The sequence below is a fragment of the Monodelphis domestica genome, chromosome 1 (assembly GCF_027887165.1).
Source record: "Monodelphis domestica isolate mMonDom1 chromosome 1, mMonDom1.pri, whole genome shotgun sequence".
Classification (NCBI taxonomy): domain Eukaryota; kingdom Metazoa; phylum Chordata; class Mammalia; order Didelphimorphia; family Didelphidae; genus Monodelphis; species Monodelphis domestica.
In genome coordinates, this window is record NC_077227.1 from 160,604,975 (window position 1) to 160,632,083 (window position 27,109).

General features: G+C 38.8%; 1 protein-coding gene and 1 long non-coding RNA gene across 3 annotated transcripts in view; one reads left to right on the top strand and one right to left on the bottom strand.

Annotated features, from left to right (window-relative positions):
* The window catches only part of ANP32A (acidic nuclear phosphoprotein 32 family member A), a 55,365-nt gene extending 41,499 nt beyond the window's left edge, over positions 1-13,866 (bottom strand). Inside the window, exon 1 of the mRNA XM_007479624.3 lies at positions 13,637-13,866. Within this exon, the coding sequence (XP_007479686.1) occupies positions 13,637-13,684 (48 nt within the window). The 5' untranslated portion in view covers positions 13,685-13,866. The remainder of the gene's footprint in view (positions 1-13,636) is intronic.
* Positions 13,867-13,951: 85 nt separating this feature from the next.
* LOC103095899 (uncharacterized) lies at positions 13,952-24,634 on the top strand. 2 transcript variants are annotated; one of them, XR_001626073.2, is made up of 3 exons: positions 13,952-14,169; positions 21,859-21,925; positions 24,360-24,634. It is a non-coding gene; the product is annotated as an uncharacterized LOC103095899 (long non-coding RNA). The 2 variants fall into 2 exon arrangements; XR_008914411.1 differs by having other exon boundaries at positions 21,859-24,634.
* Positions 24,635-27,109: the final 2,475 nt, after the last annotated feature.

Consider the following 27,109-nt stretch of genomic DNA (forward strand, 5'->3'; position numbering starts at 1 on the left):
TGCCTCTTAGTGTCCTTCAAGGCTCAGCTCTGGGCTACCACCTATGGGGACTTTTTCTGCTTCCCTTTGTGCTCTCTTTTTTTCTTCCTAAATTATCTGAATTTAAATCTGGCTTCTGACATTTTCCAGCTGGGGACTCCAGTAGGATTTAATCTCTTTGAGGGCAGGAACTGTTTAAATTTGGTTTCATCTTCCCAGGGATCAATATAATGTCTTGCAAGTACTTAATAAATGCCTGTTGAACTGGTACTATAAAACTAACTTGGACTCATCTCAGTTTCCTCATCTATAAAATGCAAAGATCATCTGCCCATCCTATCTTTTAGGATTTTTATTTTTGTTTGTTTTAAGGCAAATAGATTAAGTGACTTGCCTAGGGTTCCACACCCAGTGAATATATGAAATCCAGATTGGAACTCTGGTCTTCCTGACTCCAAACCCAGAGCTCTATCCACTGAACCATCTAGCTACCTCCTTCTTAGGGTTTTTATAACGATACAACAAAATGGCATGTAAATGAGTAAAGTATATGGAAATGGTATAAAACAAAATCCTTTCCTCATCTTCTACTTCCTTTCTTCTGCCTTCTTTGAACTTGACAGTGGTATCCAGGACTAAAAGGCTATTTTTGGAATTAAGTAACTAAGAAAAGGAAAAAAAAGAATTCACTTATCCATCCCTTTCAATCTTCCTGGAATAGATATCGGAGAAAAAAAGAGAAGGAAAGTTCACGCTCTATCCACTCAAGACATCAGAGATATAATCAGAAATCATCTCATACTTCATTGGATTGGTAATCTCATCAAAGCAGTTACTTCCTCTAATGGTACCACCACTATTTCCACAAGGAAATCTATTCAGGTTTCCTTGTCCTGTACCATTGTGTCTACTTCTTCCCATAAATCCATCATCTTTATGAGTGAGTTCTCTAACTCACCCAATGTGGTGGAAGATTTAGCCCTATAGGGTTTCCAAATGCAATTCATTCTGTTCTCTTACACTTTAGTTAATTCTGGGCACAACTCACTGATCACCCGGAGTTTGTCCAAGATATTTGTAATGATGGGCTAATACAATAATTATTTATCACAATCTGGAAAACAGGCACTTTTCATCCATTTGGTTTTTCTTGTGTGGATGGTTAGGCTAGTCTAATTTGAGTGATAGACCACACACAATGGAAACCACGTAGTATTTATGTGTCTACTAACTTATTTTTTGTAATTAAATTTTTTGTCCTTTATTCCTCCCCACACACACACACAACAATTTAAAACCTTAACTTTGGTCTGTGCCCAGAGTCACATAGCTATAAAGTGTCTAAGGCAAGATTTGAACCCAGGTCTTCTTGAGTCCAGGCTTGGTGCTGTAGTCATCGTGCTACTTAGCTGTTCCCCACCCACCTTATATATATATATATATATTTTCAACTAACAAGTTTTCCCTCCTTCAATCCATCTCTTTTTGAGAAAAAAGAAAAACAAAACCCTTAAGACAAATATGCATAGTCAAGTAAAACAAAATACATTCTGTCAATAGTCGTGTCCAAAAATGTATATCTCCTTCTACATAGTGTATCATTCTGTTAGGAATTAAGTAGGATGATTCATCATTGGTCCAACTTAAATCATACTTGGTCATTCTTGAATAAAAATTATTAAGTACTTCAAAACTATCTCTAAAATATTATTTTAAAAAATAAAATATTATTATTGTTACTGTATAGACTGGTACCCTGGTTCTCACTTCACTCCATACCAGTTCATACAAGTCTTCTTAAACTTCTCTGAAACCATCTACTTCATCATTTCTTCTTTTTTTAAAAAAATGTACAACTCTTACCCTCCATCTTAGAATCAATACTGTGTCATGGTTCCTAGGCAGATGAACAGTAAGGACTAGGCAATGGGTTTTATGTGACTTGCCTGCAGTTACACATCTAGAAAGTGTCTGAGGTCAGATTTTGAACCAAAGCTGTCATCTCTAAATCTGGCTCTCAATTCACTGAGCTACCTCACTATCCCCCATCATTTCTTAAAAGTTTAAAAACATTCCATCACATTCTGATGTCAAAATTTGCTCAACTATTTGCCAATTGATGGACATATCCTTAGTTTCCAGATCTTTGTTGTAAATATTTACTTTTCTACTTATTACTTCTGTTCTTCTTTCTTTGATCAATCTGAGGTATAAGAGTTCATAAAGTATCCTGGGGTTAGGACTCCATATATTAGAAATCCTTCTTAAATTAGGACTATGTAAAGAATAGTCTTCCATAACAGAGGCAAATATGTATCTTCTAGCATTTCTTGTAAGGTTTTATGCCTTACTTAACAATAAAACCAGGGGACTGAAGAACAAAGTTACCATTCTGGCTATATTTACTGAAGAATCTTAGATAGTTTTAGCAAAGGCATGGAGATACCTGGTTGGAAGTCTTTAAAACTGAACTTTGCTAGAGTGAGTTGAGTGTCTTGTAAAAAATAAACAAATAGTAGATCTTGTACTCTTTGCCTTTCAGTCAATTGTGTAATTGTAATCTGCTAGAGGAAATAATTTATTTTTGCTTATCTGTGCAGATCATTCATATCCTAGATTTAGAATGGAAAGGGATTTTTTAGAAGTTGTCAAATACAACCCTTTCATCTTAAAGATGAAGAAACCAAAGCCGTGAGAAATTGAATAACTTGTCCAAATTTATACAGCAAGTATCTCAGGTGAGATTCAAACTCAGGGATCCCAACTTCAAGTTGAACACATCATAATGTTTCTTCTAGGGATTTTATTGACATGATGAAAATAGGAAAATTGGTTATTTGTTTCTGATGTCTTTTCAATCATTTTTTCAGAGATATTTGCCCTTTTGATACTGTTTTTCTTATTGTCAGTGCTTCCCTTCTTGCACCTATCTTGAAAATTGATTCCTTGATGATCACAAAATAAGTGTTGGCTCCAGATTCCTTCTGTATGTATTATCTGCTCTGCTAGTTCTCTTCCTGTCTTTATTTTCTAATTGCCCTTTCTACTTGTTCAAAAATAGTGCATCAGGGACTGAGGTATTAAAAGTCCAAACATTGTGATTCCAAACAAATAACAAGTAGATGAAAAATGGAACAGTTCTGCTAGAGTTTTAATAGATAGCAAGCTATTTTCATTGTTAAAGAAACTGGAAACATCACAGTTGCGGGGCATATGATTAAAAAAGCCACATTTACAGATGTACAGCTAATTGTTCTGCAGCTGTTCAAATGAACAGAGTAACTGGAATTAGTAAGGGAAGCTGAATTGAATGAGATTGGGGAAGTGCTATAAACCGATACAGTACATAAGTAGGGGAATAATGGCTTATGTAAGATATCTGGAGTAAGGATGGCTCAGGAAATATTAAGCTTATATTCTTTGCATTGGGGACAATTCCAAATTGAAGAATAACAAATGAAGTCAGAAGAGAAATAAGGGAGAAGACAATTGGTAGTTATGCTGATAAGTAGACAACTGAAGTTTGATACTAGGGGTTTTGGATGTTGGGAACTAAATAGTAGGGATACTATCTCTGGCAGCTTGGCTAAAGGATAGAATTCTGAACTCCCAAGTTAGGAAGACCTACATTTGAATCCTTCAGATACTGTGTGACCATTTTTAAGCTCAGTTTATTCATCTATGAAATGGGAGTAAAAATAATATCTACTTTACTGAGTTTTTCTGAAGATCGAATAAGATAATACATGCATAATGCTATGTAGACCATCAAATGCTATATTTTAGCTATTATTACTAGCTGAATAAATGAATAAAAAGCATACTCTGTTTAAAATACTCTGTGCTAAGCACTTGGGATACAAATAAAAAGATAGCCCCTGTTCTCAAGCTCGCCATTTAATAAAAAAACAAGTTAGTATGGAAGGTTTAGCAGCAAATCAGATGATAAGGATCAGAAGTCCCTTAGTGTAGTGACAAATCAGATGACAATGTATTTTCTTCAGTGAAATTTCCATTGATAAAACCACATCTATTTAAATGTTTGACAGTGCCAAGGGCTTTGGTAGTGATAACTTTTTGTTTTCTGGTCATTAGTCACTATGTCTATAGAACCTACAGAAGTAGTTCTTAGGTGGCATCTCTACCAGGGTTGTTCCCATGGATGATGGCTACAGGGGATGGGCTGGATGTAAGTCGTGTGCACATGCACAAGCACTGTCAGATCTTGGGCTTATCTGTCCATAGGTAACAGTTGATTAGTAGTTGATGGTGCTCGGTATGGTGGCTTCCCCACTAGAACTGATCCTCTGGATGGCTTTTAAGGACATACAAGGCTTGGAAATATGGTCAGTCTTATGTGTAGTTATGTTTCAAGGAATTCTTTTAACCCTCTATCTCAAGCCAAAAAGGTAACAGAATTTGACACATACCCAATGTCATTGGAGAATAAATATAGGTCTCCTACTTCCCAAATAGGGAAACTAATAATTTCCTCATTCATCAGTATCACAAAATAGAAATATCTTTTGAAAGGAAATATATAAACTCAAATTCACAATAAATTATATTACTGATATCGGATCCTGTCCTTGGAGCAGGTTTTAACAGGAGATATGTGAGAGAATCAAAAGTATTTCCCAACTGTACTTAGGCCCAACCATGTTTGAAGTCTTGTGTTCAAAAACCAATTCTAATTATATGACTTCTTTCCCCCATTTCTCTAAGTCTCAGTTTCTTCATGAAAATAAATGAACCTATTTTAGAAGAAGTTCTGTCTGAAGCAAGTCACTTTACACTGTGAGCTTCCATTAACTATAAAATGAAGGCAGCAAACTATATTACCTCCACGTTGACTTTCAACTATAAATTCCAAAGTTGCAGAGAAGGAAATAAAATATTTCTTCTTTACAAAATTTTGCATTCAATTGCACACCATTACAACAATCTGTAATGAAGTGTTTTCTGTGTTTTAGAAAATAGGACAGAAAAACAGGGTGTTGTTTATCTCATTTGAAAATAATTTTAATTAAATAAAAAATGCTATCCAGGAGAAGCTTTCATCAATCTCCAAACTTTTGGCATTGTTTCTCTCTCGTTATTTTGCTACCTATCATTTATGATATAAAAATATCTAAATGTTAGATATATTCTTAAAGTTTAAACCTGATTGAAGAGATGCTTACTGAGGGAATCAGTACCCTGAGTTTTAAGGCAGAATAGAAGACTCGAAAAGACAAGAGACCTATAAATTGTATCTCTCCTCTGCACAATGATGCAATGTGTTATCTTCTTAAATAACTGGAACCACATTAGCAATTTTGATGTCCTGTCAAATTTATTTAAATAAGTAGTCTATCACCAATCTACAATATATTTCTATACTGAGCTAATTTGACAAGTAGATAAAGGGAGCCAACCAGAGAGATAAAGAATAGTCTGAGAGGTAATTCAATTGTAATTGTAAAAAACATTTATAAAAGTAACTATTGCATGAAAGGCATTGTGCTAAGTACTAGCAATAAGAAAATAATAAGGTCTTTGCCTATGAGGACATTTCACATAAATAACCAAAATATAAAGTTAAAAAATTATAAACTCATAGGAGGACAAACACTCAAAGAAGAGTCCAAACAGGAAAGATAATGAAGACAATAAAAAAATAATAATAGATAACATTCATATAGGCTTACTATGTGCCAGATTGTGCTAAGCACTTTACAAATATCTCATTTGATCCTCACAACTCTGGGAGGTTAAGTGCTATTATTATCTCCCATTTTATAGATGAGGGAATTGAGGCAAATAGAGATTAAGTGTCTTCTCAAAGGTCACACAGCTAGTAAGTGGGAGGTCAAATTTGAACTCAGGTCTTCTTGACTCTTGGCTACCAGCACTCTTATCTACTGTGCCACCTACTAATCAAAGTCAGGATCACCAACAGTTCTACAGTTTAAAATTTTCAATTTGGTGTACTTAATTTGGACTAAAGCTCCAGGACAGGGGTTAACTTGGAGTCCATTTATTTAAAAAATTTTTTTAAAGAAGTATATTATAATGTAAGTAGTTTCCATTGTAGTCTTATGGGTTTTATTTTATGCATATAAAAATATTATTCTGGGAAGAAGTCCACAGGGTTCATTACATTGCCAAAAGAGTCCAGGACACAAAAAAGAAAGAACTGCTGCTCTGAGGTTACAAGATTGGAAAAATAGCACAAACTCTGGCACATAATGCTATGTAGGCTTTCAAATAGCAATTGCTGTAAATCATTCAAGCTTGCAGAGGCTAGAAGCATGTTGGAGTGGGACATAGTGGTTGGTCTTAGAATCAGGGCCAACTTTGCTTCAAGGCTTGCCCCTTGACATATATAAAGTATGTGGTTGTGGGTAGGTAACTTAGCCTTTCAGTGGGCCAACTCAATTCTTTAAGATTCTAAGTAGAAGACAAACAGCCTATCTGGACATAGCTGAAGGCATTTCCAAACCAGGAATGCTACATAATTAGGAACTCACAGGTATGACTGCCTTGTCTCCCATTCTTCCCCCACCTTGTCTTCCAAAAAGCAAGTTTGCTTTTAGAGAATGACTTAGTTGGTAGCATACTATGGTAGAAACGGCATGGGCCTTTCCAATTAGAAGACACCGTGTATCCTGGCTCCCACATGTTTGCTGTGTGATTCTGGGTAAGCCACAATCTCTTTGAGCCTCAGTTTCCTTCTTCAGAAAATGGGAAAAATACATTATCTCATTGGCTCAATGTAAGGAAAGTGTTTATAAATCTTAAACTATTACAGAAATATTATTAGCTGCTAAAGACTGAGCTTGATATATGGTTTGATATCTTCTCAAAAGTGTAAAATTCTGATTTTTCAGTATCTTGTTAATTTTTGTCTTGGCCCTTCCTTCTTAAGGGTCATATATTTTTCTCAATCCTTAATATAAGTACTAGAGGCCAGAGGCAGTAAAAAGCTAAAAATCAAATCAGTCTGTTTGTTAGTACTTTAGTGAAGAAAAAAATGTTTAGTGGAAAAGGAAGTGGTTGAAGCTATAGTTTTTGGTTCTCTATGCTTTTTAATAATTCATATCATGCTACTGCTGACTGGCTGGCTATACTCTACTCCAAGGATCTGGTGTGAGTGCTAGTCAATGCATATAACATAATAATGTGTGTAGTTTAAGACAATTCTTCAGCTCTGATTCCTCTTATAACAATATCAATTTCCATATGTATGGTGTTTTAAGGTTACAAAAAGTATAATCATAGGGCAAATATTTAAACACCAAATATTTTATAATCAAATTCTAAATAAAAACATGCAAAGCGTATTAATGTAGTATAGAGTAGTCACGCAGTTAGTTCATATATCTGGAGCTGGAAGAAATCTTAGAGGCCGCTCATAGTCCGACTGTCTCATTTTACAGATAAAAAACCGAGACCCAGGGAGGGCCAGTGACTTGCCCAAGGTTACCCAGGTAGTAATTATCAGAAGCACTTTTGCACCCATATCCAGTGACCTCATAGTCAATGCCTTTTCTACCATCACTCTCTGCCTCTCAAAAGAACTCTCCTCTAACACTTGAAAAACATTCTGTACTGCTGCTGCTGCTGCTGGAATTCATAAAATCTTAACCCCATCATTTTGCAGTGTGGCCCAAGGAAGTTATGTGACTTGCTCTCACCTTCACGGAGATGATAAGTCAAAGTCTAGATTTGAATCTATGTTCTCTAATTTTAAATCTCCTGCTCCACATTACTTCACATATAAGAACTCTATGACACTGACAGGATCATAGGATTAAAGCTTTAGAGCTGGAAGGGACTTTAAAGTTGAATCCAATCCTCTTAATTTAACAGAAGAGTAAACTGAGGCATTGTCATTATGCTGAACCATGCATTTTCACCGACTGTCTTCTATGACTTTAACCTTCACCTCCTGCCTTTCTTGGCTTCCTTCTTCAAGGCTCAGTTGAAATCCTATCTTCTGCAAGAAGCCTTTTCTGTTCCCCTTTAATGCTAGTATCTTTCTTCTGAAACTATCTCCAATTTATCCTGGATGTAGCTTATTTCTACATAGTCCTTGGGAAACTGTCTCCTCCATTTGACTGTGAGCTCCATGAGGAACTTTTTCTTTAAAGTTGCTGTTGTTTGGGAGGGAAGGGAGGGGAGGGAAGTTCTATATATTTGGTGATGGTGGTTTTATTTTGGGTATGCCCAGCACTTAACAAAGTAATGGCAATAGTAGGTGTTTCATAAATGCTTGTTGACTTGTTGACCTGACTAAGGCCTAAAGTGGTACTAGCCCCTCCAGAGATTCTTTAAGTATTGGCACAGATTATCATTCTTCAGTGGCTTAGGTCATGCCTCCAAAAGGGGTCAATAATAATTGATCAATGGATCTTGAAGGCTTACTCAGTAGAAATCCCAGCAAGCTGCTACCAGCTAAATCACTGTAGGCATTTCCTTTCACCTGCCCCCAAATAAGACCACCAGGAAATTAAAAAGAAATCTAAGGAAAAAGGTTAAAAGAGAAGGAAAAAGTCTCATGGTTAGGACTGTCTACATTAGATGGCAATTCAACAAATATATATTAAGTTCCTACTAAGTGCAATACAGAAGATAGACATGGGCACTGATAATAAAGAATACATACTCCCTGAGAGAACAGTTTCATGTTTGTCTTTGCATGTCCATTGCCTAGCACATGGCAGGCACTTAATATAGATTTACTGATTGAATAAGTCGGAATATTTACTTTTTCCTACACCATATATGCTAAACAAAGGTATTGCTAAGAACTGTTCCTGAACTTTTTCTGGACCCCAAACTCCATAGGGCTTTTACTTTTGAGTGTTCTTGGCACCCCCACCCCACCCCCTCACTGTTGTGGTAATGAAGAAGTTCGAGATGAGAAATTGGAACAAATGATTAATAAAGGTCCCTTCTGCTTAGGAGAATATAGATCAGTTAGCTAATTGAAAGTATTGTGACATCAAGGAAATCATAAACTTAACTAAAATTATATAAAATAGGACTTCTCTCTCTGCAATTTAACCAGTAATATTTTTCATTTGTTTCTCTAGGTTTCAGTCCTTCAAGATACGTGACTTCAGGGCAGTTAGGTGGCACAGAGGACAGAGTATTAGGCCTGGAGTGGAGAGGACTTGGGTTCAAATGTGACCTTAAGACATTTATTAGCTGTGTGACCCTGAGCAAATCATAGTTAAGGTAAAGTCATAGAACACAATCTAGCCCTTGTACTTCTGTCTTAGGATTGTTACTGGGACAGAAAGTAAAGAGTTTTAAAAGTATATATAGTCTTATCATTTCCCCCCAATAAATAACATCTATTTCTTTCATCAATACTGTAATAATAAAAACAAATAAGTGTGTGTATATATTTACACCACCCTCCAAGTTTTTCAAGGGTCTTTTAAAAAACTTGGGTCCCTCAGCTTTCTTTCTGGGAATATAATCATCAGCCTGGATAAAATATAACCAGACAAATAAAACTTCTACAAAACATCGTTCATATATCCTAAAGCCTAATAACAATAATGATTTCTTTCATTACTGCAAAAGGGGACACCCCTCACTGACATACACAGGAGAATGTTTTCACAAGAGAGCTCATTCATTCATAATCAAAACTGTCTGGCTGTAACAGGTGGCTACAACTCAGATATTTTAACCTGTAAGATGTTTGGCTAGTCAAGCCTCACAGAAGAGTCTTCCTTCCAAAAAGAATGTTGCTTTTTTAAAAGTGCCTCGACCCAAGAGAAGGGGACACTAATTTTGCCCTGTGGTAATAAACAAGAAGATCTATGAATATAATGATTTCGTCTGTTTCTAAAAAAAATCTCCTTTTATTTTGAGGGAAATATTCATAACCTTAATCTCCTTAAAAGAAAAAAAGGGGAGGGGGAGGGGAAACTCCAGGACTTCCACTAAACGCAGACAGCCAGCGGAGGCGCTGTAATAACCTACTAGAAACAGAAAGAACGCGACCTACCTTCCCGGAGAGCCCAGCCCAGGAAGGCGTTTTCCCAACTCATCAATAATTCGTTCCCTCCCGTAGGAAGCGGCGGCGGCGGCTGCTGCTGCTGCTGCGGGCATCGGAGATCAAAAGTCTGGTGCATTTAACGCCACCCCTGCCCCACACACAAAAAGGATCGCGTTTGTCCCACCTTCAGCCAGTTCCAGTGAAATAACAATGTCAGGTTTAAAAAAAAAGGCAATATCAATGTAAAAGTTAACTCCGGGATTCAGGGTGAGGAAAATGTGGAAAGAAGACAACAAATTGGGGGTAGGGAAAGGATCGCGGGCGGAATGGGTGAACCTGATTCGGTCCAGCCGTTTAACACTGAAAATCCCATCCCTTTCCACGTTACTACTTCAAAGAATGTAGACAACAACGTTCCATTTAAAGACACAGGACATTCCATTTAAAGATATCAGGCGACTCCACGGGAGTTGGAGAGACGTTCCTGCAGAGAAACCGACGAAATATGGGTTCCTCATTCACCTTCCTCGGCTCCTAGCCCCCCCACCCACACCCCAAGACCAGGCAGAGGCGGCCAAGCACTCGATCGGTCACTATACACCCAGTTAGTTCGTTTGGAAACTAGTTGTGTGGTGCGGTTTCCGAGATGGCGCAAGACTTTTCATTTTTACCTTTTTTTCTCCCCTCCCCAGTGACAACAGCCACAGTGACAAAATGGCAGCTCTCTGCGCTGGCAGTCATGTTACACATACACGCAGAGCGCAGTGAAAGCGCCCCTAGAGCCTTCGCTGCAATTCCGGAGCAACCTTCTCCCACCTCCCCCCAATAACGATAAAGTGCACCTCTCTTCTTAACCTCAGAGTGGGGGAGGACAGGGGTGATAGCCCTTAGAATACCTCGGGCTCAAAAACTGCCCCGGAGACATAATATTGAGTATGTTAAAGACTCGGGTTCAGGGTAATCGAATATCTCGCTCGGTCACTCATCCTAAAACACACACGGACACCCTTGCCCCGCATCTCCCTCCCGGAATATCGCACAGATCCTCATGGAGACTGTCGCTTTCATTTCCAACCCAGGGTTTTTCTTTTGCAGCTCGATGGGGGAGGGGGGGCGGGACGGGAGAAACCCAGGAAAAAATGGCTGCTCGTCCTATTTCAGCTTCAACGCGGTGTTGCCAGCTCCCGGGACAAAGTTGAGAAAGGATTTGGAGGTGTGTACTGGGGGGCTAGGGAAAGGGGAAGATTTTGGGGGGGCGCTTCCTCGAATCCTTTCGGAAAGAAAACAAAAATACACGCACCCACTTCTCGCCTCTCCTTCTCAATCCCCTTTGTCCCTTATTACCCTGTTTTCTTCTCCAACCACAAGCAAACTGCCCCCCTTCCTTCCCCACTAATGCCCAACCACTCCCCATTGGAGAGAAGCGGGGATCTGGGGAAAGAATACCAGGGGTGGGGGGAGGGAGGACGCGTGTGAAATATCGTTTAGTATGCGCGTCGTATTCCCCTCCCCCCTTCAACATAAGACACGAAGACTTTGTGAAGTTTAAAGAGCGGGTTCGACCCGCTCCCCTATCTTTCTTCCATTTGGTTAATGTTTTTAGAACCCACTCCCCCTATTCATACCATCTCCCAACATCGGCCTCAGCCCCTCCCCCCTCCCTTCCTCTAAAGAGGACTAGGTCTTATCTACGGCTGGGGGTGGGGGGGTCGTTAAAGTAGGCGGCAAGACCAGTCTCTGTGCCGACTACACGCATCCCCCCACACCTTATCCCTCAAACCCTAGAGCAGTTAAGTCCAAAGATGTGATATGTTGGAAAACATCGCCAAAATATTTAGAGTAATTCTCTCTTTCGATGAAGACCCCCTTCACTTCCCAACAAACCACAAAACACGCAAATAGTGTACACAACTGGGTTATGACAGTGTAGGCACAAAACAAACATCTTGGTCTCAAAAGTCAAACCGAGATTTAGAGGAGAAATTATGGGAGGAGAAGTGGAGGAAGGGAGAAAAGGGAGGAAATGGGTGGAAAGGTTCCATCTTTCCCAAGGATTAGTCTTTATTGGGGCGGGCAGAGAGAGGGGAGCCGGTGTTGGGTCCGGTTATAACGCTCTCAAAGTTGCCTACGCGGCCAGGCTACGAAACCATCGGCTCCCGGGTTTCAGCGATAACCTCGTCTCTTCCCGCCCTGCGCCCCTTTCGAAAGGGAAATTGGGCGAGACTGCCACAATCGCGGTTCTTTTATTTTTTTTTTTAAGTATAAACAACCGCAACCTTCACGAATGGGGGAAATATAAACTAATCAGTCGATATACAAAGAATTATCATGGTAAATTAGAGCACACACTTCATCTTCCCCTTTTCTTGGGTGTGTGTTTTGCAAGATGCTCTCTCGTTTCCCATCCATTTAAGTTTCTTCCGTCAGTGCTACCGCGCTGCCCAATCAATAAAAGCTAAGGGAGGTAAGCTCCGATCCTAAAGATACAGGTTTTCTGGTGCCCGCATAAATCTGGACACAGCCAATACCCACCACCGCCACCAGCCAAGGACTGCTTGCGTCCTGACAAACTTTCTTGTTCTCGTTTATTCAGCCAGGAATCCAACAGCTGCCTAAGTGCTAACCGCGGAGGAGGAAAAAAATCGGGGTGGAGTGCTCGTTATAGGGGGCAAAAAGCTCTTCACCTTTGTAGGGGACAGGGTTTGCAGGGGACTGGGGTGAGAAGGGGGACACACTGCCTTTTACCAACTTGAAATCTCTTTCAAGGTGGGGGAAGGCGCGGTGATTTCAAACGTCTTCTCCCATTTAACAAAATCCCCTTTTAAATTTTTTGGTGGGGAGAGAAGAGAAAGAATTCTCAGCATCAGGAGGGAAGGTGAGATAGAGTGAGGGAGAAAGAAGAAAAAGAGGAAGGGAGACAGTGAAAGGGAGGGAGGGAGGGGGAGAGAGAGAAAGGGCGCGTTCACGAACACTACAAAGTTACAAATATGGCTCCCCCGTCTCTCGCCTGATCACTGCAAAGAAATGAAGACGCACTTTAAACTCGAACCATTCCCAACTCCACTGCATCCTCTCTCCCCACACTCTCTCCCCTGGGGGGGCACTTAGCCCAAATATATCGGGAACTAAACCCGACTCAAGAAGCACAAAACTTATTGTGTGCTGTGTGCATGGGAAGGGAGGGGGTTCGGGTGGGGGGGATTTTTCTTTCTTTTCTTTCTCTTTTTTTTTGGGGGGGGGTTAAATTCAAGAAGCAACCCTCTCTTCCTTCCCCCACCCCTCCCTCATTTATCTTTCATCCAGACACCGACTCATTGGACCAGCGGGCTCGTAATGTGTTATTTTTTCCCTCATTCTCTCAGACCATAACGCGTGCGCCTTCTGGCCCCCCAATGGGGTGTGCACACACACCACACACACACACACATATACACACACATACACACAGGTAGTCACACACCAAGGGCAGCGGCGGCAGCGGCAATAGCAGCCGGAACATGCATGGCCATTGCAACCCCCACAACCTTGCAATTCGTTTGCAGTCAGACTCCCCAGTCTACCCCCCACCCCGCACCAAAAAAAAATACATCACCACTATCCACCCCCCACCCCCCAAAAAAGTGGAAATACATATAGCTATTTTTGGCAAGTGCTCACAACAGAGGGCGTCCTGTTCCGCAGCTCTAAATGAATCCGTTTCTCCATTTCTATCTCTCGCTCCCTCTTTGCAGAAGTCTCCCGCTTGGGCGGTATTCAATCAATAAACCCCGAACCCACGGCAGCGCGTTTTAGGACTTTGAAGGCTCAACCAGCTCTGCTCGGTTCTCGAGCCCCCAGCACCCGCGGCGCACACTAACCTGATCGCCGCGGAGGCGGGTTCTGCAGGGCCCCCTCGGCGGAGCGACGGGGCCCCTGACCAATCGTTACATAGGGCCTAACGATGGTAGCCAATGAAGACACTGGTGGTGGAGACCGAGACCAATAGGCGGGCTGCGGGGCGGGCCGGGGGGGCACTGCTCTCGGGTTGTGGAGCCGAAGACGGACCCCTTAGATTTCGGGGCGGCTGGGAAGAGCTGCGGCCGTTCGGCGGCAAAGTAGGGGCGGAAAAAAAGGTGACGGCGCCTCGAGGTGCCAAACCGCCATGACTAGCAGCCGCCGCCTCGGCGTTATTCCCGGGGGTGGGGCCGCAGGTGCGTTATGTCGGGGGGGGGGGAGGGCGGCTTCCGCGTTATGTCGGGGAAGGGGGTGGGGACGGGTAAATGGGGGGGGGGGGGCGCCCGGCCTCGCTGCCGCCACCACCCCAGGCTCGGGGACAAGGCTCCGGGAGGGTCTGGACCATGCCAAGGGTCGGGCCCTCCAGTTCGCGCGGTCGCCTCGGGGCGGGGCAGGGCGAGCGAGTGAGCATCCTCCTGGGCTTCCCCACAAACACACACTCCGCAGCCGCGCCGCGCGTGGGAAGAAGGGTGGGCGAACCCCAAAAGGATCCGGAGTGCTGAGGAAGGACCGAGTATTCGGGGAGGGGAAGGGGGGAAGGATGTTTGTGGTTTGCCCCACCATCCATCCCTTATTTCCCCCCCCCCCCCCCCCGCTTCCTTCCCAGCGCCTCCCCCAAAGGAATTCCACTGCCCGCCACCTCCCCCCTACGTCCCATGTCCTTCCCAGTGCTCAGCCTTTCTCTCATTCCCCAGCTGCAAGAACCTAGTGCAGTTCTCTCTTCCCCTCCCCATCCTTCCAAAAAAAATAAATAACAATTACCCTGTTGCTCCGGGGTGTTCCACGGGTGCTATATGAACTTCAGGTGTTGCTATCAATACCCTCTCTATGGTATTTCGTTGGCTGTCAGAGAAAGGTCAGCCTGGCTGGGGAGAACTCTAAAAAAAGAGGTACTTTCCCCTTTTTATGCTCTCTCCCCAATAAATAAATGGGGGGATAAAGGAATGGGGCCTTTGGATGAAATAAATGTCACTCATTTTTTCCCCCTAAGAAGGAAAGAAAACAATGGGGGGGGGGGTGATGATTCTACTAGGCTTTCTTTAGTTTCCCCCCAGCCTTAGACACCTTCTGGTCTTCTTTCCTGAGGGAGAGTTATAAGTATTAAAAACATATTTCTAAGACTTCGTTCACAACTTTATTATCTCTTGATTTTTATCAGTGACACATTTGATTACAGTTAAGGCACTTGGAGCGCTTTCTTCAAAGTTTATATATTAATTTGATGGGGAAGACCCGGACACCTTAATCTTTACTCTCTAACAAACATCCTGAATACACAGTTACTTTCCATCACTGTTCATCAGTGAGAATGAGGAATAGTCGTCAGTTCAGCAGGATCATATGGAACACTCTTGCTCTTTCCTTTGGTCAAAATTTGGAGACAGCATTTTTTGAGTGGGAATGGACCTTAGAAGATGATCTATTCCAGCCCCTTGATTTTGCAGTGACACAACTGGTCCTGAGAAGTTGCAATTTGCTGAAGGTCAAGCAGGGTAGAGCCGGAGACTAACCTGACTTTCCTGTCATAAGACTGGAATTTTAAACTGGTTGGGACTTTCACAGTCATTTAGGCTAGCCTCTTCATTTTAAAAATAAGGAAACTGAGGCCCAGAGAAGTTAAGTGATGTTCCCAAGTCCAAGACCATTTGTCCTGTGCCATATTCAACATAATTTGTGCACTTTATCCATTTTCTCATCATCATAAACATCAAAGACAGCTTTTGTGCTAGATCTAAAGATATTTCAGAATTTTCCAATACAGTTTAATTTTTTTTCATGTAATTTTTTTTTTACTTCAGTGGAAGAGGAAATCAAAAGGAACAGGAAATAAACAGTACACATTTATATAAACAAATAGGATATATACACTGGGGAGTGAACTCTTGTCACCATAGGATATTAAGCTGATGAATTACAGAGTTAGGCCTCTCACTAAAAAATGGCACAGGGCATTATTACCAGAAACATATTTACTTTAGTTCTCATTCTCTGATGAAATATCAAGCAATAAATGAAATATTAAAGAGTGAAATAATATTTAAATTTTTGAATAGCAAGGAAATACAGAAAAAAAGAGTGAAAGTAAAGGTGTTAGTTTTCTGGCTATGCTTATATTTTTTAGGGCAGGTTAGCTTAACCTTGATCTTTTTTTCTGTCATTGGATAGTATGTTCATGGGAAAGACTCATCTTTATAAACTAACTTCAACTCTGTTGACCTTTGAACCAAATATATTTGTTTATATGATCAAATTATTTCAATATTTCTTTGATGTGAGTTTTCTCTACATAATTTTTGAGAATTGCTGTGGTTGAAAAATCTTTACCTTTCAACCAACCTTATGATGATGAACTTTTTTGAATTTACCTAGAAGTAGGCCCTTGGAAGACAAACATGTCTGTCCTTGGGCCTTTGCAACTTGGATTTACTAGCCCTTGCGCTTTGGGAATCCAGTCACTACTTTAATAAGGAATTTAAAAGTTACCTTTTTCTTCCTCTCTGTTATAGTGCTATGGGGTTCATTTGTTTGTGTTTAGTAGAAAAAGATGGTCTCGAGAAAGCAAACTACCTGCTAGCTATATGACTCTGAGCAAGCCATTTTACTCTATTTGCCTCAGTTTCTTCATCTGTAAAATGACCTGGAAAAAGAAATGACAAGCACTGTATCCACCACACAAACTGCAAATGGGGTCATGAAGAGTCATATACAACTGAAATGGCAGAACAGCAATACAGTTTAATGATGGAACTAGACTTATACCCACACCTCCATGCTTCAAATTAAACATTACTGTATCACCACTACCTTCACCCCCAACAATTCTTTGATCCCAGACCATCCTGAAGTATATTTGTATATATCCTGTTAAAGATTTTTTTAAAAAGGACTTGTCTTATCCTTTCTCATGGTAATTATTGGAGAGCACTTCACATCTAGCCCAAATCTCTTACAATTTAACAATAATCACACCAGATATTGATATAGCATTTTACTGGTTACAAGGTGTTTTCCTCCCAACCACTCTGCAGGTGGTAAAAATATTACTGTCTCATTTTGCAAATGAAGAAATTGGTGTAGATGAAACAACTTACCTGAAATTAAATAATAAATGGCTGAAGCAATTTTGACCTTTTTTTGTATCTGTAAAATGAGGGAATTGAATTAGATTGTCTTAGAGGTCTCTTCCCATGTTTCTGTGGTCCTGTGATTACCTTCCTACTTCTTTGAGATGAAGATGAAAAGCAGTGAGTTAGCATCTTATGAACACTCAGAATAATTAGAATACTGAGTTTAACTTTTCTCTTCTTCAGACTAAATAATATACACACTAAAACCTACCCACTACAATGGAAACTCACACATCATACAGTTCTGATGCTGGGAATTCAAAGATAATTGTTACAAGAAAACATCAGTGTGGTTATTTTCCTTTTTGCATTTATTTTAAGTTGTTTTTAGTAGTGTAGATTATTCCTCTAAAGTCTAATAGTAACCAACACATTTAATTAAAGTGAGATATGGATAAAATTATGTTGAGATCATATCTAAAATGTTTACTTTTTTAAAATCACCTTTTACTTAGAAAAGAATTTGATCTTGCTTTTCCAAAGACTAGATAGAGGTTATTCCTTATAATTTTTTTTTTTTGGCTAGGGGAAGAGGAAGATGGGTATTTTGAACTTATCACTTGCATTGTTATTTAAATTCCTTGTCATTTTAAAAAGCAATAAAAAAGTTAAATGCTCTTAACTTTTAAAGGTATCTTAATATTTTGAAGATGGGAAAATTCAACTATAGTTTCCATTTCAAAATATGGATTTTAAAAATCCTTACCTTCTGTCTTAGAATCAATACTGTTTCTTAGAATCAATACAGTGTATTGTTTTCAGTGCAGAAGAGTGATAAGACTTAGGCCAGTGATGGTGAACCATTCAGAGACTGAGTGCCCAAATTACAACCCTCATGCTGCATGTGAACTGCTCCCTAACCTCAGACAGTGGAGAGAGGAAGTGTTCCCATTGGGCTGCTGGGCAGAGGGATGGATAATGTGAGAAATGTCCTTAGGCTTGGTGGAAAAAGGGAAGGGAGCAGCCCTCTCTGGCATATGTGCCTTAGGTTTGCCTAAACAGGCCAAGGCAATAGGGGTTGAGTGCTTGCTCAGGGTCACAAGCTGTGCAGCAGTGTCTGGGCCAGATTTGAGCCTAGGCCTGGCTCTCAATCCACTTGAGGCATTTACTTGCTCCCCTGGAATCACTGTTTAAGAGAATTCTATTAAAAAGAAATTAAGTATTAATCAAAGAACTTCCTACATAATTTTTTAATGAAAATATGAGGTAAACAGCAATAACAGTGAACCCACCTTTTGATCTTCAGCAGAAGAACCTGAGATGTAAGAAAGCATTTTTTTAAAGCAGGAAAAGACTTGTATGTATGTGTTTTAGGGCAAGAATAAATGTTTTAGAAACAAAGAATAATGTTTGGAAAAAATGTAAGGGCTACCTGGGTGCAATTAAAGACATAAAAAAACTAAGGAACATTCCCAAAAGTTTGATTCAATCAGACTACTACCAATTTGAGTCTGATAATTTAGCTTGAGCCAAAGTTAACCTTTTCATGGTCTCAGAACAAAAAGTTTATGAGATAAATGAATTGCTTTAACAAAATTCTAAGGGACATAAATTACTAAAGAAACATATCCATTTATTCAAATGGGGTCCTCAAAGTCCCTGTTTGAAACACCTAGTTAGCAGTTTGGTACTGTATATTGGTATGTACCTGAAAGTCATAAAATTGTATTAAAAAATTTTATAGGTTCTGCTTTTGATTCATGTAGACTTAATTCTCATGTAATTGAATCTTTTATAAAATTCAGACTTCAGAAAATGGAATATCTGGGAATAAGGAAACCTAGTAATAATTCATAGCAGCAGAGAAATAATGACCTAAACTTCGGTATGAGTAACCATTCCAAAGGAGTCAATTGTTATATAGGCCTTTAGGTCATAATGTCAAAAAGAACTTTGACCCTTATAACTAGATTGTAGTATCATGGACCAAGCCTTTACTTTGTTGACTGGGAAAAAACAGAACTATTAAATAGTCAAAATCACTCTTTAATCAAGGGCAAAAGGGGCTTAGTGCAATAGTAGGCCTTGACACAGAGCTGCACGGGAGTCCGAACTCTGGCCTGGCTGCTCTGTTCACTGACCCCTGGGCATGCCTCAGCGCTAGATGACTCCAAGGAACAAAAGAATTTGGGGAACCTATATACCATTTGGGGAATCCAGGAGCAGGGAAAGATGATTGACATTACTATAGCAAAGAAAATGGGAGTGTTCAAACTACACTGATGGGATACAATCAAACTTGGGAAAGGAATCATAGCTAGAAGCTAGGGTGTAAGAGAAGGGGCTGCTTACAATGGATGCTAAAGGCAGAACTAAAGGATACTAAAGGCAGAACTAAAGGTTCTGCCTAGGTGTGGGTCTTCTTGGGAAAGGATCTCTGATTCAATAGGGAGACTACCTAAGACAAAGAGGGTCTTTGGCATATGCTTAGTTGCACCCAACTAGGATTCTCATTCACCTTAAAGTCCCCCACTCAGTCTGAAACTGCTAGCCTGGGATTCCCTTCTGGGTGGAGTCCCATGGGAATAGGGAACAAGTACAAACTTTGGGGTGTCCAATCTATGAGCTAGTCCTGAAACCTGGGATTCATCAGATCCCTATCAGCCACAAGTTTGGGGTTCCTAGATTCCATGTTGACAACTTCTAAAGGTAAAAATAAATAATAAAAAATTTAAAAAGATTATGGTCTTTCTGATGAGTAAGGAATTATTTTTTAAAAATATATTTATTTAAAAGATACATAAGCATGACATGTCATACTAAAAATCTAATGATAGCTTTTGATTTTACATGTTAATGGAGAGAATTAGTAGCATGAATAAGCCTTAACAAGCAAGTCAAAAAATCATTTATATTTGAATTTAGGAACATGACTGTAAATTTATCTAATATTCTGAATCTTTGCAATGATTCAAACTAACTGTAAAGGTCTGTCTATAGGACCTTAATCTCAGCTTTCCCACTCTCTGTTGGGAATTGATTACATCACCTCTCAGACTAATAATACAAAGAGCCACCCTAAAAGCAGAGTTGACCTCTGAGCTAAATTGTTCATTCACACCTTCCCTAGAGTAGAGATAGAATTGATTTGGCTTAAAAGGCCTCCTCTTCCATCTCTTTCTAGTCTCAAGTAAACCAAGATACTGTTTATGCCAACAAAGTACTTAACTAAGCTGAGCAGATGATAGAAAAATTTGAAAGAAGAATTAGCTTGGGTAATCCACAGTAATGAGATATGATTGTAGACTGTAGAGGTTAATTCTAAAATATAAAATCAAAAAAGGATGTATCATATCATTTTATACTCTGTAAAAAGCAGAGAATGTAGGAATCTCCAGAAATCTAATGTTGCATGATCATGATGAACAGTAATGGATTGTCACTAATGGGTTGCTGTCTTCTGCTCTATAGACATCTTAATTTTATTTTTTAAAACCCTTACCTTCCGACTTGGAATCAATACTGTGTATTGGGCTAGGCAATGGGGGTTAAGTGACTGGCCCAGGGTCACACAGCTCAGAAGTGTATGAGGCCAAATTTGAACCCAGAACTTACTGTCTCTAGGCCTGGCTCTCAAGCCACTGAGCTACCCAGCTGCCCCCTCTATAGAAATTTTAAACCCACCAAATAGAAGAGTTCACTGAATTAGGTAGAAAAGGAGAGAGTAGGCAGTAAAGACACTTGGTTTATTGATACTAGAGTGCCATGGTAAAGGGAGGAAGAGTGATTCAAGTCAGGATACTGCCCTTTACAAGGACAGTTTCTAAGAGAAAATGCTGGCAATAAAAGATAAGTGAAAGTCTCAGATACATCAGTGGTCCCAATTCCAAGGACTAGTAGGGCAATAGCAACAATTCAAAGGAAACATTACTGAAATAACTGCATAAAGGAAATGTATAGTCATCTTTTGCATAGTTCTGGGCCAAATAATGTTCCATTTGGGAGGATTCACCTGGGAAAAGCAACTACAGTGTTACATTGAACCACCAAAAAGACAGTTCTGAAATTCAGATGTGACTATTCCACCTCCCTACCCACTAAAATCCAGTAGCTCCCTAGAGATAATAGGCATGTTTGCTATTTAAAGCTCTTCATAACCTGGCGCCTTCCTATATTTCCAGTCTTCTTAAACATGATCTCCCTCCATGTACTCCAAACCCCAGTATAATAGTTGATCACCATTTTCTTTTTCTTTGAATTAATTTCTGCTTCTTGGGATCCCTGGTTTCCTTCAAGTCTCAGTTAAAGTTCCAGTTTCTACAGAAGCCTTTTCCTGCTCCCCTAGCTGTTAATGCCTTACCATATAAGGTTCCCTTTTATCTCCTTTGTATGTATCTTGTATGTATCCATAGTTGTACATATTGTCTCCCTGGGTAGAATGTTAGTTCCTTGGAACCAAGAGTGTTTTATTTTTTACTTTATATCCTCTTCACTTAGCAAAATGTCTGGCTTGTGGGAAGCACTTGATATTGACAATATTGGGTCTTTAAAATGGCATTTAGGAGATCTCACTTGGGAGAAGTTGATAATATTATGACAATGTCCCTCAGTTCCAAACAAATCGGGAGACCTGGGATCTAGTCCTAGCTCACCTACCTATCACCATTATGATTTGAGGTGAGTTATTTCAACTGTGTAAAATGATGGGCTTGGACTAAAGCATTTCTAATATCTAAGTCTAACCTTCTGTGATTCTGGGTTGGTCTGCATGTAGTTATGCCATTAGAAGAATTCAACTTGTCTTTATTTTTCTTACAGATATTAAGGCATGATTTGAATGAATGGAAGTGCCACATAAAGAATTTAACACTTAAGCAAAACAGTGGTAAAGATAATATTTATCAATAAATTCACTTCATCAAATTTTTTAAGGAAAATGCTTCATGTTTTAGATTTTGACATGTGACATCAGTCTTTTTAAAAAAGCCACAGGAGTCCTAGATTTCCATTCTTATTTTAATATCTTGTTGCTCATAAGAGACCTTTGAATAGATTGTTATTCCTTTCTTTATAATGTATCACATTCAGGAAATGCCACAAAGTGAATCTGAGAAGTTGCCCTGTTTTGGGTTTTGTTTTGTTTTTAAACACTGGTAAATGGAGAAAATTGTAAGAGGTTGCTTATAAAGTCTTTTTTTTTTCTTAAGTCTTTCTTCTTTAAATGAAAGTCAAGTGGTAACAGGCATGTTTGGGAAGCTAGAAGAATTGTTAAGTGATGGCTTTATTCTCTGTGTAAACACTAACAGGATGGAAACAAAGGATTTTGATTTCTAGAACTCTTTTTTGAACCATTCCAATAAAAGTTGATTTTCATTATTATTAAGTTCCAACCCAAAAATTGCATTTTGAGGTCTCTTTTATAATTCATATTAGGAAAGCTAAAGTGAAAAAATATTTTTTAAATGCCTACTATGTGCCAGGCTGTGTGCTCAGATATTATCATTTGGTTCTTACAATCCCCTGAGAGTTGTAGAGCTAGGGATAAAATCTCCAAGCTTAGTAATGTTATCACATTCTCTCGACATTTGGAAACAATCTCCTCCCTCTGTGTAAACATCTTCATTCCTTCTCTCTAAATATGAATCACCTTAGTGATTTCATTTTTATTTGTTAATTGGGAAAAACATAGCTACTTTAACTGACATAAGAATTGTATTTTTTAAATGAGTTCCTTCTTATTGTAAGGGCCAAAATTTTCTTCCTTTATATACTAGAAATATTCATGAAAATTATTTTTATTGAGGCTTTGTTTTATTAGCTCATAAGCTATTTTATGGAAAAGCAAATGCTAATTGAAGGCAAACATAAGAAAATATGATGATCAAGTTTGAATATTCAATTCAGGTGGCATTTTTAAAGAACTTTTCTGTGAGTAAGATACTGCTAAGTCTTGGCAATAAAAATTTGAGACAGATCCTGCCCTTAAGGAGTTTACATTCTTCCAGGAAAAAACAACATATGCCTAGATAAATAAATAGAGAATACAAAGTCTAGATGGGCATCACTAATATCTGGGAGAACCATAAAAAGCCTCTTGTAGGAGGCAGCACTTGAACTGAATCTTGAAGGGAGCTAATGATGCTAAGATGTGAAGTGAGGAGAGAGAATATTAGGGGTAGGGTTCAGCCTGAGCCAAGACCTGGAAGTGGGAGATGCAATGTCCCTCAAGACACACAAATCCTGGTCCTTATGGGAATCCTGTTTCCTGGGGGATCTTGTCTCCCTAGTTCAGGTAAGACTGGTAACTGGAATAAAGAGTATGTTAATAGGAAATTGAATCTGAATGGGAGCATCTACTAAAGAAATCTTGCAACTTTGGCCTTTGTTTACCATTTGACATAAAAAAATTTTGCTCTTTTTACTATTTATATCCTTATGAAATATTTGAATTGTCATTGTAGATACACATGTAGATGCAGATAAATTGTAGATGCATGTAGATGACCTGCAGGTCATCAAAGCTAAGTAAATTAATGTAAACCTAGAATACTTAAAAAAAAAGAAAAAAGCTGTTCCCTCATTTTTCCAGCCTAGGTAATGAAATAGATTGAGTCCTGGACCTACAGTCAGAAAGATCTGAATGCAAATTTAACCACAAATATTATTTGCTGTGTGATTCTGGGCAAGTCACCAAAAAATAAAATCTGATGGTTCAGTTTCCCCTCTGTAAAACAAGGGTTATAATAGCACCTATAAAATGAAATAAAATTTGTAAAATACCTCACAAACTTTAAAATTCTGCATAAACATTGCTACTATTCTTCTATGACTCCACAAAAAAACAACTTGACTCCATTCCTTAATATCTCTAGAAAAAGAGGTTTAATCATCTCCTTTGGAAACAAGTGCCAGCATTTTATAATATTTGAAGTCAGAAAGGTGAAGTCAAAATACTATTTAGTGGGTACTATGACAAGATAAAAACCTAGAGGCAAACACCTAACCTGGTGAAAGATTTCTTTTTACCAAGTTGACAAGATTACTTTACACATATGACTTTAAATCTCTTTTCTATTTGCTTCTCCAGACTAAATTAGCTCAATTCCTTTAAACTTTTTTTAAAAATAAGGTTGTTTTCATATTGTTTTTCTCTTTATTGCATTGAAGCTAATCTCTAGACACATGCTGTTAGGAAATGTAAAATGTATTATATTGCTATCCACAGGTTATGTACATTTTTGTGCTTTGTATTTCTGAAAGTTAGTCTGTTTGCTGTAGCTGCATTGTTTGAACCTTGTGTTGTTGTTAATTATTTGCAGATGCAGAAAGAGAACAAAACTAATGTATATCACACGATGGGGCTGGGATCTGCTGGAACCTGAATTATCTTTGCCTTGTTTATTTTGTGATTATTAGATTGTTTAAGTTTAAGCACAGAGACTGGCCTTTTTCCTTCCCTTTCCATATTACTTTGTAAACATGGGACTAATAATTCATTTTCATTTAACTTAATAATAATCTTCCCATTTCATATTTTATAAACAGTCACCATTTCATTTGCACTAATGGTAATAAATTTTTCTTTCCATTTGCATGTCTAGTTATAAACTGCTCTTCTGTTAGCAAATCCAATTTCTTAAATAGCTGATTGAAGTCTCAAATGGTTCTAGGTTAAAAGTATTTCTTTTAGGGAGCCAGAAAATTAAGAACACATATTTTTAGGGAACAAACTAACCCAGACTTTGATAAGAACTCTAGACAATAAAGAGCTAAAAAAAAAAAGGTGGCATAACCTCATTGAAGGAAAGGGGGAAGAAAAGAAAAGGGTTGTGTTGGCAGGGACTAAGCAAGACATTCCAGAGAGGCAACTGAGTCCAATGAGAACCCAGTGAGGCAGGATTCCAGATTGGCTGCTGTAACAAAAACGCCATAGTGGTGAAAACACTGTCTGTCTTTAGATAGACCAGTGGGTTTTAAATATATGAAATGATGCCAGAATAAGAGGACATGCTAGGGCTATCTCAGTCTCCTCTTAGTTCCACAATGTCACAGTTGGGCAAATAGCCAAGGGGCATGGGTGGTGGAAATTAGTTGGGGTGGGGGGTGGGGGGAGTGGAGTATAGATAACAGGTTTCTCCATAACTTTCATCACCAAAATATTTCACTTCTCATAAGTAAGACATTTTTATTTCACACTCTTAAAAATTAGCAGAATAATCAACTCTATGACCAAAGTTTTATATGATATCTATAAAGGATGCGATGTTCATTGATTCACTCAAATATTTATTCAATTCCCAAACTTTCCTTGGGTATGGTGGGACCTGTAAATTAAAGCTACAATGATAGGCATTTTAGTATTACACATTCGAATGAGTTTTTGTTGTCATTCTATTTAATAATCAATTAGGCTGGGCACCTCCATTCGGAAAAAGCAAAAATAAAAAGTATCATAAAGACATTCAAATGACAACCTTTGATAGCAGGTAGGCTAATGTTTCATGACACTTCTGTGATCTCTTGCCACACTATGCATTTATTCTGTGAAGAAAATAGGCTTGAGATAACTTTAACCCTTCACTTGATATGCAAAAGATCTTCCTCTGTTAATATCATTAAGGGCAGTATTTGGTCCTGTAAGAACAATTAGCTTGGCTAAGTGACATATAATGTCTAGAATTATTGGATCTAGGCAGAGTTTATTTATGGGTCAAATAAATATTTTGTTGTGAAAATATAAAATTATGATATATTTTTTTCATTATAGACACAAACCTTAAATGCCATTCATTATAAATTTCCTTGAGAAAAAAAAAAAAGACAGGAGCCAGTAGTCAGCTCTAAATAGGTTCAACACATTCATTTAATTAATAGAGGCATATAGCATTATAGAGTTTATCTTAATGTTAGCTGTGCGTGTATCATTAAAATACCCAAAAAATTAATCTTAATTTCCTGATGTTGCCATTCTGATTTTGTTGAAATACCTACTTTGAGGGAAAGGATTAGTTTGAAAAAGCCTTAATTCCTCTATTATCAAGTGATTAATAAAATAGGATCTAGGGTAGAACATTGGAAATCAGAAATGGAGAGACATACTTTACACCAAAATCATTATACTTCTGAAATAGAACATGTAATTTTAGATAGGCAAACACAAGGGATCTATGAATCTTAAATCCTGTCCATTATTTTAAAATGTGTCAAATTTGTCCCTGTCCTATTGCTAATAACCCAAACTTGAGTCCTCAGTACCACATAACTGTGCCTAGCTTGTTTTGCCCCTTTGGTTCATCTTACCTGTCTAATTTTCTCAGACTCATTTAATTCAACTAAGCATTTATTTGTATCTAGTATGTGTAAGATTCTGTGCAAGCTATGAGTGATTCAATTGCCTTCAAGAAATTTTTGTTTAATATGTACACATATCCTGTGATAAAAGAATGTCAGCTAAAAATCTCCAAGCATTTGAGAGGGGAGTGATCAATTCTAGATTCTAGAATAGATTCATGAATAAAGTGACACCCAGGATAGGCCTTAAAGGAGAAAGTTTTAAACAGATGGAAAAGTCTGGCAAGTTCTTTCCTGTTCTAAGAGAACAAAGTCACAAAAAAAGGAGAGAGCAGATAAGAATGGGGGATGGAGAGCAGGTCAGTTTGATTAGAACATGAGAATGCAAAGAGAATGAACAAAGATAAGAGCAGCTAACTGGCTCAGCAGATAGAGCACCAAGCCTGAAGTTGGGAAGATTTATCTTCATAAGTTCAAATCTGACTTCAGACACTTTGACTGAACAAGTCACTTAACCCTGTTTGCTGCAATTTCCTTATCTGACAAATGAGCCCGAGAAGCAAATGGCAAGCCACTCTAGTATCTTTATCAAGAAAACCCCAAATGGGGCCAAAAGGGTTAGATACAACTGAACCAGAATGACAAAAAAATGCTCTCTGGTCTATGCCAACAAAATTAATTTAATTAGGGTCAGCTAGGTGGTACAGTAAATAGAGTGCCAGGCCTGGGTTCAGGAGGACCTGGGTTCAAATATGACCTCAGACATTTCCTGGCTGTT